The sequence below is a fragment of the Pleurodeles waltl genome, chromosome 10 (assembly GCF_031143425.1).
Source record: "Pleurodeles waltl isolate 20211129_DDA chromosome 10, aPleWal1.hap1.20221129, whole genome shotgun sequence".
Lineage (NCBI taxonomy): Eukaryota > Metazoa > Chordata > Amphibia > Caudata > Salamandridae > Pleurodeles > Pleurodeles waltl.
The window spans coordinates 821,864,856-821,880,710 of record NC_090449.1 but is presented as its reverse complement, the minus strand read 5'-3'; the positions used below and the strand labels follow the sequence as shown (position 1 = coordinate 821,880,710).

The following is a 15,855-nucleotide window of genomic DNA, read 5'->3' as shown; positions in this document are numbered from 1 at the left end:
AGAGCTAGGATTGGTCTTAGTGATCCATCCTTTGGATTAAGAACGCATACTCCTTACCCCTGCTATGAGGGGCAACTGCTCTATAGCCCCTTTGAGAAAGAATTGTACCTCTTCTTTTAAAAGAGTAAGATAGTCTTGTGAAAGTTTGTGAGTGCAAGGGTGAATATTTGATGGGGTGGAGACAAGTTCTAGGCAGTAACCATGTTGGATAATTGAAAGAACCCATTGATCGGCGGCAATATTGGACCACTGTTGATGGAGCTGGACTAGTCTTTCTTGCCACGCCCCCCCGAGAGGTGTGAGCCAGTCTTAGAGCAGTGGTCTTCAAACTGGGGGGCCTCAACTGATCCCACTGGGGGGGGGGGGGGTCGCCAGGCTCTGGCCAAAAGAAGCATTACAGATAAAACAAAGCAATGTTAAGCAGAAACATGTTATTGCACTTTTAAAAAGTGAACAGTACTTTACTGCAATGTTTAAATACAGTTTGGAAACCACTGCTCTAGAGAGGTAGATGCATTTCCTCAACCTTTCTTGTTTGCACCTCTATAGAAACTTCAATTATAGAAATGGATGACTAGATTAGTTTGGGAGGTGGAATGCTCATTTGATGTTTTCACCTCTTCTCCTCCCCCCCACCCCTCCCTCAAGTGTGGGCAACAAAAACTACCCCTTTGTGGTGTGGTGAGTAGGGCCCCCTTAGCCTTTGCGTTTCAGAATCCTTTTAGAGCTTTTCTATGATGGTGTCAACCTCCTGACAAAATGAAAATGTCACTTACCCAGTGTACATCTGTTCGTGGCATCAGTCGCAGTAGATTCGCATGTTCTGCAATAGCTCGCCATCTGGTGTTGGGCCGGAGTGTTACAAGTTGTTTTTCTTCGAAGAAGTCTTTCGAGTCACGGGACCGAGTGACTCCTCCTTTTGTCTCCATTGCGCATGGGCGTCGACTCCATCTTCGATTGTTTTTCCCCGCAGAGGGTGAGGTAGGAGTTGAATTGTAGTAATAGTGCCCATGCAATGGAGTGACTAAGTATGCACCTAATTAAGGTTGAGATGATACATATATAAATAATTGAAGGTAACTTCCAAACTGCTACTGGCTCCCGGGGAGGCGGGTGGGCACATGCGAATCTACTGCGACTGATGCCACGAACAGATGTACACTGGGTAAGTGACATTTTCAGTTCGATGGCATCTGTCGCTGTAGATACGCATGTTCTGCATAGACTAGTAAGCAGTTATTTCCCCAAAAGCGGTGGATCAGCCTGTAGGAGTGGAAGTAGTCTGAAATAATGTTCTTAATACAGCTTGACCTACTGTGGCTTGTTGTGCGGATAACACGTCTACACAGTAGTGCTTGGTGAATGTGTGAGGCGTAGACCATGTGGCTGCCTTACATATTTCTTGCATTGGGATGTTTCCTAGAAAGGCCATGGTAGCACCTTTCTTTCTGGTTGAGTGTGCCCTTGGTGTAATGGGCAGCTGTCGTTTAGCTTTAAGGTAGCAGATTTGGATGCATTTAACTATCCATCTGGCTATACCTTGTTTTGAAATTGGGTTTCCTGCATGAGGTTTTTGAAATGCAATAAAGAGTTGTTTAGTCTTTCTGATGTTTTTTGTTCTGTCAATGTAATACATCAATGCTCTTTTGACATCTAATGTATGTAGCGCCCTTTCAGCTACGGTATCTGGCTGTGGAAAGAACACTGGAAGTTCCACTGTTTGATTTAGATGGAACGGTGAAATAACCTTTGGCAAAAATTTAGGATTGGTCCTTAAGACGACTTTATTTTTGGGTAGTTGTATAAAAGGTTCCTGTATTGTAAACGCCTGAATCTCGCTTACTCTTCTTAGGGAAGTAATGGCGATGAGAAATGCCACCTTCCAGGTTAGGAACTGTATGTCGCAGGAGTGCATGGGTTCAAAAGGTGGACCCATAAGTCTAGTTAGGACAACATTTAGGTTCCATGAAGGAACAGGTAGTGTTCTTGGTGGTATAATTCTCCTAAGGCCCTCCATGAATGCTTTAATGACTGGTATCTTATATAGGGAAGTTGAATAGGTAGTCTGCAGGTATGCAGAAATTGCTGCAAGGTGTATTTTAATGGAAGAGAAAGCTAGGTTAGATTTTTGTAAGTGAAGCAAGTAACCCACTACATGTTCTGGAGTTGTGTGTAATGGTTGTATTTGATTAATATGACAGTAGCAAACAAACCTCGTCCATTTACTTGCATAACAGTGCCTGGTGGATGGCCTTCTGGCCTGTTTTATGACTTCCATACATTCTTGGGTAAGTTGTAAGTGCCCGAATTCTAGGATTTCAGGAGCCAGATTGCTAGATTCAGCGATGCTGGATCTGGGTGTCTGATCTTTTGGTTGTGCTGTGTCAACAGATCTGGCCTGTTGGGCAATTTGATGCAGGGTACCACTGATAGGTCTAGCAGCGTTGTGTACCAGGGTTGCCTTGCCCAAGTTGGTGCTATCAATATGAGTTTGAGTTTGCTTTGACTGAGTTTGTTTACCAGGTAAGGAAGGAGAGGGAGAGGAGGAAAAGCGTAAGCAAATATCCCTGACCAGTTCATCCATAGGGCATTGCCTTGGGATTGTTTGTGTGGGTATCTGGATGCGAAGTTTTGGCATTTTGCGTTCTCCCTTGTCGCAAACAAGTCTGAGGTGTTCCCCAGAGTTTGAAATAAGTGTTCAGAATTTGGGGGTGAATTTCCCATTCGTGGACCTGTTGATGATCTCGAGAGAGATTGTCTGCGAGTTGATTTTGGATCCCTGGTATAAACTGTGCTATTAGGCGAATTTGGTTGTGAATTGCCCAATGCCAAATTTTTTGTGCTAGCAGGCTTAACTGCGTGGAGTGCGTCCCCCCCCTGCTTGTTTAGATAATACATTGTTGTCATGTTGTCTGTTTTGACGAGAATGTATTTGTGAACTATTATTGGTTGGAAGGCTTTTAGTGCTTGAAAAACTGCTAGAAGTTCTAGGTGATTGATATGCAGTTTTGTTTGATGTACGTTCCATTGTCCTTGTATGCTGTGTTGATCGAGGTGTGCTCCCCACCCTGTCATGGAAGCATCTGTTGTTCTTACGTATTGTGGCACTGGGTCTTGGAAAGGCCGCCCCTTGTTTAAATTTATGTTGTTCCACCACAGAAGCGAGAGGTAAGTTTGGCGGTCTATTAACACCAGATCTAGAAGGTGACCCTGTGCTTGAGACCACTGTGATGCTAGGCATTGTTGTAAGGGCCTCATGTGCAGTCTTGCGTTTGGGACAATGGCTATGCATGAAGACATCATGCCTAGGAGTTGTAATACCATCTTTGCTTGTATCTTTTGTGTTGGATACATGCGTTGTATGATGGTGTTGAAATTTAGAATTCTTTGTGGACTTGGAGTGGCTACTCCCTTTGATGTGTCTATTATGGCTCCTAGGTATTGTTGTACCTTGCGCGGCAGAATGTTGGATTTTGTAAAGTTGACGGTGAACCAGAGTTTGAAGAGGGTTTGTATGATCGGATTTGTGTGATTTGAGCACTGTATGAACGAATGGGCCTTGATTAGCCAGTCGTCCAAATATGGGAACACATGTATTTGCTGCCTTCTTATGTGTGCAGCGACTACCGCTAGACATTTGGTAAAGACTCTTGGTGCGGTTGTTAATCCGAAAGGCAGTACCTTGAATTGGTAATGTATTCCTTTGAATACAAACCTTAGGTATTTCCTGTGCAATGGGTGTATTGGTATATGGAAATAAGCATCCTTGAGGTCTAAAGTTGCCATGTAGTCGTGTAGTTTTAGCAATGGCAATACTTCTTGTAGTGTGACCATGTGGAAGTGGTCTGATTTGATGAAAGTGTTCACTACTCTGAGGTCTAGGATTGGTCTCAGTGTTTTGTCCTTCTTTGGTATCAGAAAGTACAGTGAGTAAACTCCTGTGTTTATTTGTGTGTTTGGCACTAATTCAATTGCATTCTTTTGCAATAGTGCCTGCACTTCTATCTCCAGGAGATTGGAATGGTGTGTTAGATTTTGTGCTTTTGGTGGTATGTTTGGAGGGAATTGTAGAAATTCTATGCAATAACCATGTTGGATAATTGCTAGAACCCAAGTGTCTGTAGTGATTTTCTCCCATGCTTTGTAATAATGACCTATTCTTCCCCCCACTGGTGTTGTGTGGAGGGGGTGAGTGACATGTGAGTCACTGTTTAGTAGTAGGGGTTTTGGGGCTTTGAAATCTCCCTCTATTTCTAGGGAATTGCCCTCCTCTATATTGTCCCCGAAAACCTCCTCTATACTGTCCCTGGTAACTGGACGGTGTGGCTTGTGAGGTGCTGGCTTGTGTGCTTTGACCCCGAAACCCCCCTCGAAAGGGCGTTTTACAGAATGTGCTGTAATTCCCTCTGCTCTGCGGGGAGTAGAGTGCGCCCATGGCTTTGGCAGTGTCTGTATCTTTTTGAGTTTCTCAATCGCTGTGTCCACTTCTGGACCGAACAGTTCTTTTTCATTAAAAGGCATATTGAGAACTGCTTGTTGAATCTCTGGTTTAAATCCAGACGTTCGGAGCCATGCATGCCTTCTGATAGTTACAGATGTATTAATTGTCCGTGCAGCTGTATCTGCAGCGTCCATGGAGGAGCGTATCTGGTTGTTGGAGATGGTCTGTCCCTCTTCAACCACTTGTTTTGCCCTATTTTGTAAGTCCTTGGGCAGATGTTCAATGAGATGTTGCATCTCGTCCCAGTGGGCTCTGTCATAGCGCGCAAGTAGTGCCTGGGAGTTCGCGATGCGCCACTGGTTTGCAGCTTGTGCTGCGACTCTTTTACCAGCTGCATCGAACTTGCGGCTTTCTTTATCTGGGGGTGGTGCATCTCCAGATGTGTGAGAGTTGGCCCTTTTCCTAGCTGCTCCTACAACGACAGAGTCTGGTGGCAGCTGTGTAGTGATGAAAACCGGGTCCGTAGGAGGCGGCTTATACTTTTTTTCCACCCTTGGTGTGATTGCCCTACTTTTGACCGGCTCCTTAAAGATGTCTTTTGCGTGCCGGAGCATACCAGGGAGCATAGGCAGGCTTTGGTATGAGCTGTGGGTGGAGGAGTGTGTGTTGAATAAGAAATCATCCTCGACCTGTTCTGAGTGGAGGCTTACGTGGTGAAATTGTGCTGCTCTAGCCACCACTTGAGAGTACGCGGTGCTGTCTTCTGGTGGAGATGGCTTTGTAGGGTATGCCTCCGGACTGTTATCTGACACTGGGGCGTCATATAGGTCCCATGCGTCCTGATCTTGGTCACCCTGGCTCATGGTGGTGTGAGCTGGGGAGTGTGATGGAGTTTGTGCTGGTGAAACGTTAATCACGGGCGGAGGAGAGGGTGGTGGTGTAACTCTTTTCACCACTTTTGGTTGTGGTGTTTGTTCCGTCTGGAACTCCAACCTTCTCTTTCTCCTAATGGGGGGAAGGGTGCTTATTTTTCCTGTCCCCTGCTGAATGAAGATACGCTTTTGCGTATGGTCCACATCAGTTGCTTGTAGCTCTTCCTCAAACCTATGCTTCTGCATTTGGGAGGTTAGCGAGTGCTCTTCTGTATAAGAGCCTGAAGCTGGGTCGCTTGCAGTCTGTTTCGGCATCGAAACTTTGTCTGCGTGTTTTTTCGGCTCCGAGGTGACTTTTTTCCTTTTCGGGGCCGAAACCTCTCGGCGTCGATCTGTTTCGGTGCCGCTGTCTCGGCGTCGAGCCGTGTCCACACCGGCATCTCGGTGTCGAGGCTTGTCTCCAGCACTTTCTCGGTCCCGAGAAGGCTGCGTGCCGGTGTCTCGACTGGAGTCGGACGATCTCGGCACTGTTTGGGCCTTTTTCGGTGCCGATGGTCGGTCACCGATTTTATGGGTCGAGCCATGGCCTGGTGGCAGTGGCGTCCCCTGGGCCTTGTAAATGTTCCTTTGAGTGGATTTCGACGTCTTACTCACGGTTTGTGTATCGTCGAATCCTTCGGAGTCTGAGTCTTGGATCGAGAAGGTACCTTCCTCTTCTTGTTCCTCGAACTCCCGTTGGGCTGTCGGTGCGGACGCCATCTGAAGTCTTCTGGCTCGACGGTCTCGGAGTGTTTTTCGGGACCGGAACACACGACAGGCCTCGCAGGTGTCTTCGCTGTGCTCAGGTGACAGGCACAGGTTGCAGACCAAGTGTTGGTCTGTGTAGGGGTATTTATTGTGGCATTTGGGGCAGAAACGGAACGGGGTCCGTTCCATCGGCGTTCTTCAGCACGCGGTCGGGCCGACCAGGCCCCGACGGAGGATCGAAAAAACTACCCCGAAGGGCACCGGAGCTCTCCGATCTTCGATGCGGTGTGGAATCTAAGTACGCCGATCCCGAACGCAACAATACCGACGAAAATCTTCCGAAATTAGCTAATTTTCCGTTCCGAAACTCGGAGCGACAGGAACACGTCCGAACCCGATGGCGGAAAAAAAAAACAATCGAAGATGGAGTCGACGCCCATGCGCAATGGAGACAAAAGGAGGAGTCACTCGGTCCCGTGACTCGAAAGACTTCTTCGAAGAAAAACAACTTGTAACACTCCGGCCCAACACCAGATGGCGAGCTATTGCAGAACATGCGTATCTACAGCGACAGATGCCATCGAACCACATGTTTTTTGTCAAAAGGCATGTTGAGAACTGCTTACCAAATTTCTGGCTTGAAACCCGAGCATCTGAGCCAAGCATGCCTTTTGAAAATACTGGTATTCATACTATGTGCAGAAGTATCAGCTGCATCAGGGACACATCTAGAGTGGTCTGAAATAGTTTGGCCCCCAGAACCCATTTCCACTCTAGCGATGTTCTTCTGGGAGTTACTGGTGAAGGTCCTTCATTTAATTCCAGTCGGCCCTATTGTAGCGTGCTTGGAATGCCTGTGAATTGGTGAAACACCAGTGACCGGTAGCTTGTGCAGCTACACTTTTCCCTGCTGCATCTAGTTTTTTGCTCTCCTTATCAGGGGGAGGTGCACCTCCTGTTGATTGGCTATTAGCATGTTTCCGTCCTAACTGTAGAATCCAGAGATTTGTGACCAAATAAAATATAGGGTCTGTAGGGGCCGCTTTTATTATTTTTAAAAACCAAAAATTATGGTAATAACTATTGATCGAACAGGGTCTTTAAAAATGTCTGTGGCATGTCTAAACATTCCTGGAAGCATGGGCAGAAACTGACTATGGGTGGTAGCGAGCGCATGAAAGAGAAAATCCTCTTCAAGAGGGTCAGAGTGCATTTGTACATTGTGATTTGCAGCTATCACCTGCTGATATGAAGTTGTGCCGTCTTGAGCTGAAGGTTGTGCAGGGTATAAATGAGGGTCATTTTGTAGTATGGGATTTGGATCGTATGAATCCCATAGGTCTATACCTTGTGGAATGTCCCCCAAATTATCTCCGAGGTGGTGTGAACCTCGTGGAGAAATTTGTGACTCCATGATAACTGGAGGCGAAAGAGGAAGCAAAGGAAAGTGTGGTGGAGAAGGCTAAGGTCGAACTGGGGTCTTGTCCTTGGAGACCTTTTTAGGTGGAGTAGATAGAGTAGTTGTCTTTTAATTGGGACAGAGGGATAAGCAATTCTTCCTGTTCCCTTCTGGATATACTGCTGACGAGCGTCCACTGTTTCAAGGATTGGGTCCACTGGTGAAGTTACTTCAGAAGAATGACTAGAGTCCCTGGAAGGCAGAATGTTCGGTTCCAAAGTGGAGTCTTTATGTTGACTAAGCCATCACCTCGTGTGTGGATGGCTTCTTGCTCGGAGGTGAAACATTTGGATTGAAGGTTCGACTCAAACCTGAGGCTGTATGAGATGGTGCAGAGCCAGAGGTCGATGCCAAAGACTGTTTAGACTTGGCTATCTTCAGTGCAGAGCCAGAAGGCGGGCATCCAATTGTAATTTTCTGATCCGACCATGGCCCAAAGGCAGTGGTGGACTGACTACCTGTTGTGTTTCTTTATAGTCTTTGTATAGGGTATCTGGGCTGATTTACTCACAGGTGGCACTGAGGTGAGGCGGACTTTTGATGTCCGAATGAACATCCGAATCTTCCATTAAGACTGCCTCTTTGAGTGTAATCTCCTCCTGTGCATGCTTTTCCCCAAAAGCATCAGGAGTGTCGTCCGGTGTCTGACGTCATCTCCAACCGACACACTCTTCGGTACGGGAGGGTCTTTTTGGATTGAAAAGACCAACAGGTGTCACAGGTTTCTTCTCTACAGTCCAGGGACAAGCACAGGCTACACACCAGGTGTTGGTTGGTGTGGGAATTTCGAGTGGCATGGAGGGCAAACCGAAATGGAGTCCGTTCCATCAGTCCTGTATATCTCAACACATGGAGTAGTAGGCCCAAGATGGGCACTTGTGTCCCAAAGGGCAGCAAACCAACCCCAGACGTAGAAATTCAGTTAGACTGCATTAGATTGTGAAAACTCAGTTTAAATACAATACAGATGCTGAAAGAAGGATGGAAAAGAAGAGTTTGGAATAGACCGAGCTGAAGAATACCAGAGGGAGAGGAACACACGTCAACCATATAGCGGAGAGAAAACAATCTAACAAAGGACATTATGCCTATGCACAGTATCACCTAGAAGAGTCATTCCATCTCATGAATCAAAAATATTCTTCAAACAAAAACAACTTGCAAGACACTGGACCCAACACTAGATGGCAGACTTATGCAATGCATGTTTATCTACAGCAGTGGTTTTCAAACTTTAATGACAAGTCCTCCCCCCCCACCCCCCCCTTTAAGTTGGCAATGTTTAACTATGTCTAGACTTGTTTAAATATTGTAGCAAAGTTCTGTTACCTTTTTTTTTAAAATGTAAGAAAAGAAGAAACTTTTTTTTTTAATGTTATCTGCATAATGCTTCCTCTGGCCAGAGCAACCCCCCGGAACACTTGAGGCACCCCCATTAGAGGGTGCATCCCCTAGTTTGAAGAACCCTGATCAACAGCCACACATGCCATCGAACATTATGTTCTTAGGTGTCCTCAGCTGTGGAGTTTGGTGTAAAAAAGGTTTACTCGGCTCGACACCAAGGAGAATGATATGGCTGCCAGTTCAAATATCAGTTAGTGCAGGATGGTGGGATTATATTCTAAAAGGCTGAGGGAGCTCTATTTTACTGTTCAATGGAGAGGGGCTGAAGATGCCTGTGGGATTTCCAATTCATCTGGATAGATGCAAAATCACTAAAGGCGGTGACCCATTACTTTTTTCATTCCCAGGTGATGTGCAAATCATACGATTTTTATAGTGTCAACAGTTCAAATAACTTCACAACATTGAATTAAAAGTCCACTTTAATTCATATGAGCCATTTTATACGAAGCATCTGTATTGCAGCAGGCTACAACTTTGGGATAAAAAGGCAACTGGTAATCTGTCCAATAAAAGCTTCCAAAAACAGTTTAACTGGCCCCCTACCCAGACATCTCAAAATAATAAAAAATTATAAATCAACTTGCTTATTTTAAGCATTTCATAAAGGAAACCAATTGGACCATTGCTATTTGTCTATTTTCGTTTTTATACAAAAGGCTACACAATGTTACACTTTCAGAATACAGTTAAGAATGATTACTAATTAGTGTTCTACACCATTAACTTGATCCTTAAAAATTCGAAATTTAAATGTAGCAATACTTCACTATAACTATAACTTACAGAAACTTTGAAAAGAAAAAAAAAAAAAAAAGAAACAGTACTGCTGGAAGGAGAAAACAAAAAAAAAAAAACACTTCTTAACAGTAGAAACTACAATGCAAGCAGAAGTCAGTACCATTGCAGGAAATAAAAAAAAAATAAACATAAAAAAATAAAAATGAAACAAGCAAGGCTAGGTTTGATAAACATCTTGCGATCGATCCATTCTTGTGCATTCTTTGAGAAGAGTCACTTCAAAATTCCATTTGTATGGGTACTCCAAACAAAAGGACAAGAAAGTTATTTCTGTTGCTCCCACAAGAAACTCAGCTTGGTTAGTGTCAGGCACTTTCTGAGATACTAGTCCAACCCTCTCGGCAACTTTACAAGCCAATCACAATGCAAACTCATACGATACAGCTGTAAACGAGAGAAGAAAATAAATTATCTGTTTTAGTTAATTTATTACAAATGCGATAATTTCCAAAACATTACTACAATGCATGTGGTTAAACATGCAATCAACGTTCAACTGTTTCAAACACTTAACAGCAAGTTAACTAGAAGAGGTTTAAGATCGGGGTGACATTACAAGAGACTAATAATATTTCCAATCCAACACAACAATTTATTGGGTTATGCAAAATTATAGTTCATCCCCTTTTTTATTTTATTTTTAAAGGATTAACCTTTGCAAGCAAAGAACAAGTACACTGTTGAGAGAAAGAATCTGCAGATGGAGTAATGCAACTATGAAACCTCAATAAGGTGAAGGCCTGCGTTTGTGAGGTCTTCACTACCTTGTCCCTGGACACAATACTATCAAATGATTTGATAACAGAGGCCATAAGGAAGATCTCTCAATATGTTCATGCGGCACTCTTACTTAGTGAGCTAGGAAATAAGTGCCAGCTAGGGATATCAAGGAGACAGTCTATCATGCAAAGGACTGGTGCATCCAGGAAGTATTAGAGTATTAATGGATTCAATCTTGTCCATGTGTCTGGTTTTAAGAAATTGCACCAAGTCTAACTTCAAAGGGTGCTTTGAAAATACTTCCTTTGACACAGGTGACAAGCATTCCGTTCTAAAGTCAAATTTTAAATGGTATGCAGTGAAGACCAAGAAGCTTCATTAAAAATCACTGCTCCCGCCTTAGTAGCTGTGGTGTTTCACTTCTAGAAGTGGCAAAATGTTAAAACAGTATATTTGTTTCACAAAAGCTGGAATGGAGGCTATTCAACAAGATGAAGTTCCCTAAAAAGTGCTGGAAATGAAGACCAGTTCTATGAAAGAATATGTGAAAAAGCGAAGTCAGAAATAATAAGCCCTCCCCCCCTCAAGTACAACATCACAAAGACACCAAATGGAGGTTCCGTCAACACCTACCAGCAAACAGGGGTGGAAAAGAAAAAAACAAAAATGTTATATTTTTGGTGAATTAGTAGAAATTCTAGACCAAACCAATAGTTGGCAGAATAATGCACAGCATGTGAATCCAGATAAAAGATTCATGGTGCTAAACCCAACTATATCTTCTAAAAAGTTTGTAGTAAACGTATTCATTCAGAAAGGTATTTCACTGCCATAGGGGAGGTACAGCCAACATGTCCCATTTGCATGGTCATAAAAAAGTACTGCCCGACTGCCTTCAAGTGCACAGAGTAACAATCATCTGATGAACGTCAATGGACTATTCAAACTCTGTTCCTTCAGGTGGATCTATACTGTGGAATGACTATTCTTCCCTCTATTAAAACTGAAACAGGCAGACTTGAATCAGAAAAAAAAAAAAAAAAAAAAAAAAAAACCATTTTGCAACACAATTTTGGTATTTTACAGGGACATACCCCATTTTTACTTTTTTGTGCTTTTAAGCCTCCTTCCAGTTAGTGACAGAATTGGTTGTGAAACCAATGCTGGATCCTAGAAAGCAAAACATTTCTGAAAAGTGGACAATTCTGAATTCAGCATGGGGTAATTTGGCAAATCCCACAAGGTTTTCCTACAGAAAACAGCTGAAAAAAATAAATATTGAAAATTGAGGTAAAAAAAAAAGAAAAAAAAAAAACAATTCTTTCCATGTCTTACTCTAACTTTTTCCTGCTGGGTCAGATTTTTGAAAGCAATGTACTGTTATGTCTGCTGGACTCATCTGGTTGTGGGGATATATAATACCTGTAAGGTTCATTAAGAAGCCTAGGTACCCAGAGCCAATAAATGAGCGGCACCTTGCAATGGATTTTCATTGTATACCTGGTATACAGCAATTCATTTGCAGAAATATAAAAACTGATTAATAGGTATGAAGGAAACCTTTGTATTTCCAAAATGGGCACAAGATGTTGAGAAGCAGTGGTTATTTGCACATCTGACTTCCGGGTTCCCCATACTAGCATGCGAATTACAGGGCATTTCTCAAAAAAAAAAAAAATGTTTTTTTTTTTTTTAATAAACAGTTTACATTTGGAAGGAAAAAATGTAGAGAAAGACAAGGGGCAATAACCCTTGTTCTTCTGTGTTCCCCCTCAACTCTCCTGATAAAAATGGTACCTCACTTGCACGGTTAAGCCTAATGCCTGCGATAGGAAACGCAACATGGACACATCACATTTTTACACTGAAAACCGACTTTTTTTTGGAACGTGCCTTGCTGTGGATTTTGGCCTCCAGCTCAGCCGGCACCTAGGGAAACTTACCAAACCTATGCATTTTTGGAAGCTAGACACCTAGCTTGAGGCTCTCACCATGTTCTGTTACCCAGAATCCTTTGCAAACCTCAAAATTTGGCAAAAAAAAAAAACAAACACTCACATTGCAGTGACAGAAAGTTCTGGAATCCGAGAGGAGCCACACATTTCCTTCCACCCAGCGTTTCCAAGTCTCCCAATATAAATGGTACCTCCCTTGTGTGGATAGGCCTAGTGCCCGCGAAAGGAAATGCCAACATACTATGTGGACACATCAAAATTATCAAATACTAAACAACCCGTTTTTGCTTTTTTTGGGGGGGAAGAAGTTATCAAATGAATACTAGGAGACAAAAATCAACTTTACATTGTGCTTCACTTACATTTGCTAAAAACAATCTGATACTTTATATTACCAACACCATTTCAGAACTTCTAAAAAAAGTATTAGAAGTACAAAAGTAAAAATCAGTAATTTTGCCCAAACCTCAAATGCTTACCTAAAAAAAAAAACATAACATTTACAGATCTGTATCAAACCAGGCCAGCTGATTACTGTCACCAGGAGGCAAACCATCCATAAGGTCCTGTGCATGTCCAAGATCAGGCAGTCCATCAACTGGATATTCAGAACCGGGGTGGTGCCCTCCCATTTCGTGTTCCATCATCGGATCCAGACCCATGGCATCTTGGCCATAACCCCCAGAGTGGAAAGAACGATAACTAGGATCTGGGGGAGAAAAAAAAAAAAAGTGTCAATTAACATTTAAAAAAAAAAAAAAAAAAAAAAACCTGCTTTTAAACACAGATTTTAAGTATATCTACTTTCTAAGTGTGTTACATTGGGTGGCTCAGCCATCCACTTTATTGTGCAAAAAGAAGTGGGTACACTGTGCAAAGATGTCTGCCATCCATTAAGTGTCAAAACCAGCTGGGGTATTGGTGCAGCCTTTGGCACCATTAAAGTTAAACATCTGGCAGAGATTTACTTTTATTCAAAGGCAGGCGTATGCTGCACCGAAGTCTCCTGCTGGCAGATACCCAAGTTCCTAGAAGAAGTTAACTGTAATAGCGTTCGAGACTGCCCTATTTCCATGTACCAAACTGATGTCAGATATAAACATTTCACATGTTTGTGGTTTTAGAATCTGTTCCAGCACAAAATTCAACATTACGGAAGGGAAAGGTGCGGGCAATATGAGGGGTTCGATTAACCAGAGCCCTCACGCACCAGTACGAGTTGTCCACCATGTCAGTATTTACCAGGAAGGTAAACTGCAAGACGAGAAGTTTTGATTCTTGGAAATGGAGAGAATTGTTTCATACAAAGACTACTTACCTGTAAGTTTTGAAGCGTAATACTGAATTCATATGAAGTGCATTTTTCTGCCATCTACTGTACAGGTATGGAATTGTTCCGATCTTTCACTTTCGTTTCAGCCCACCAGTGGTGGAAGTAGCAGCCCAGCTAGGACATCGAAAAATAAGCCCACAAAGCCAGCGTGTGGAGGTCGTCGTATTCAGATTTGTTTTCCACCTTTGTTTGGAGTCTGATTTCTCTTAAAGCCTACTTTACATGCTATATTCAGTTTTACTCTTTTTTGCCTACCCACAGGTCTTCACTGGGAAAGTGGGTGGATCGAATAATCCAGAAATCCTGAAGCTGCAAAACGGTCAGTTAAGAAATTTTCGTTTTGAAAAGGGAGTCTTTTCTGAATTCACACGGAGGTCCACACAGGGCAGTATTAAACCTTTGTAGGATGATGGCTGTAAGTGCATGCGTGGTCGCAAGAAGGTATTTTCAATCCTTACCTGTGCCTTCCTATTCGCATAGATATCCTGAGTTTTGTGAAGGTGAGTACTGATGGCAATGTTGGTTCATGTATGCCATTAATGAGATCTGCACGGAAGACTAGTGCCTTTTTTCATGGTTGAATGCGCTCCTGGTTTGCAATAGAGTATAGCCACTTGCTTCCGCCACTAGGGACAGCAGGTCTGAATGGTTGTACCATTGATCTTGCGATAGTACCTTTGACACCAGTAGACCTAAATTTCCTGTTAAATGCAAAAAGGAAGGCAAATAACCCACTCACTCATTTTTCTTTATTGGCTTAGCTATGTTTACCCACATCCCTTCTGCGTGTTGAAAGAACACTAGACCTGCTAGATGGAGAGCAGTAGTTTTACCTACATGAAAATGTGATACCACCGCTTGAATAAAAAGGGGCAGGGATGTAGCTATCCCTGTGCATCTTTTATTACAGCTCTAGCTTAGTTCGAACATGCAGTTTATCCACCCTGACTAGGGATGTGATTGCAACCGAAGCTGCAGTTTTGTAGTTCGGAAAAAGTGCTCTATTTTGTGCATCTTTTGAAAAGGGCGAGGGAGGGGTCAGAAGTTGCCTCACCACAAGGCTGAGAATTCCACTTTGGTATGATGCACACTTTGGCAGTGCAATCCTACTCACTAAGTTTATTTCCAAATACAGCTGAGGTACCCGATAAAACTTTTTTGCCACAAGTATATAACTGTAGCCAACAGGTATACCCTAATTGATGTATGACAGATTTGCATTTATGAGATGCAGTAGGTATCTGAAAGTGGTTGCATTCCTCATGTTACACATCAAGTGTACCTTCCTACACCAGTGGTTGAACCCGTTCCAATTGGCCACAACACCTGCGTGTGGCTGGCCACCTCACCTCTGTGAATACTTCCATAAGCCTGTGTGAGAGAGGTTACAAAGGTCTAGGTTTATAGGAGCCACGTTGCTTTAGCAACATGGATGCCACGACTGACCCACTGCCAAACTGATTTCAGATTTTTCCCAAATATTAAAAATCGGGGTATGGTCTTTGACCTCCTATAATGTTTCTAACAGCATTCTTCCATTCCAAAGCACCTCTGAACTCTTTGGGCTTCTGCGGGAAAGGTACTGTGTTCAAGCATCGTGAACAATACAAACATTCCAAAAAGAAAAAGAACAATCCAGTCTAAATGTAGCGAGGCGGTGCACCACTCTACAGGATCTCGAACATGGTACCAACATGCAGTGCAATAAGAACATGCAATAATTCAGTCAATTCAATCTTACGAGTGTGACAGGCAATTACGCAGTCGAAAAACAGTATAGAAACAACCTGTTTAATTGACTTACGAGTAACGCCTAGAATGTTACACACTAAAGAGCGGACTGCATCTCAATTGAAAAAAAAACAGGACATACCATCCTGGCGATATCCTAGCGTTTCTCCTTGCGCACCAATATCAAGTCCCAGATCTCCTGTCTGAAAGAAATAAGAATATTAACCGTTTAGCAGTTTTTTTGATCTTCCAACAATTAGGCGATAAGCTCAATGTAAAGACGTACATTAATAGGCAAAACAAGTCATTTGCCTGTGACCGTTCTGCATCCAGAGTTGGTATAGATACACGTCAATTATTAAAAACCTGATGAGGTGTTATGCACAGCATGA

At 43.1% G+C, this 15,855-nt stretch overlaps 1 protein-coding gene across 1 annotated transcript in view; it reads right to left on the bottom strand.

The window, feature by feature from the left end:
* Positions 1 to 9,344: 9,344 nt before the first annotated feature.
* The window catches only part of CTNNB1 (catenin beta 1), a 60,038-nt gene continuing 53,527 nt past the window's right edge, over positions 9,345 to 15,855 (bottom strand). The window contains 3 exon segments of the mRNA XM_069211485.1: positions 9,345 to 10,108; positions 12,879 to 13,108; positions 15,606 to 15,666. Of these exon segments, the coding sequence (XP_069067586.1) occupies positions 12,900 to 13,108; positions 15,606 to 15,666 (270 nt within the window). The 3' untranslated portion in view covers positions 9,345 to 10,108; positions 12,879 to 12,899.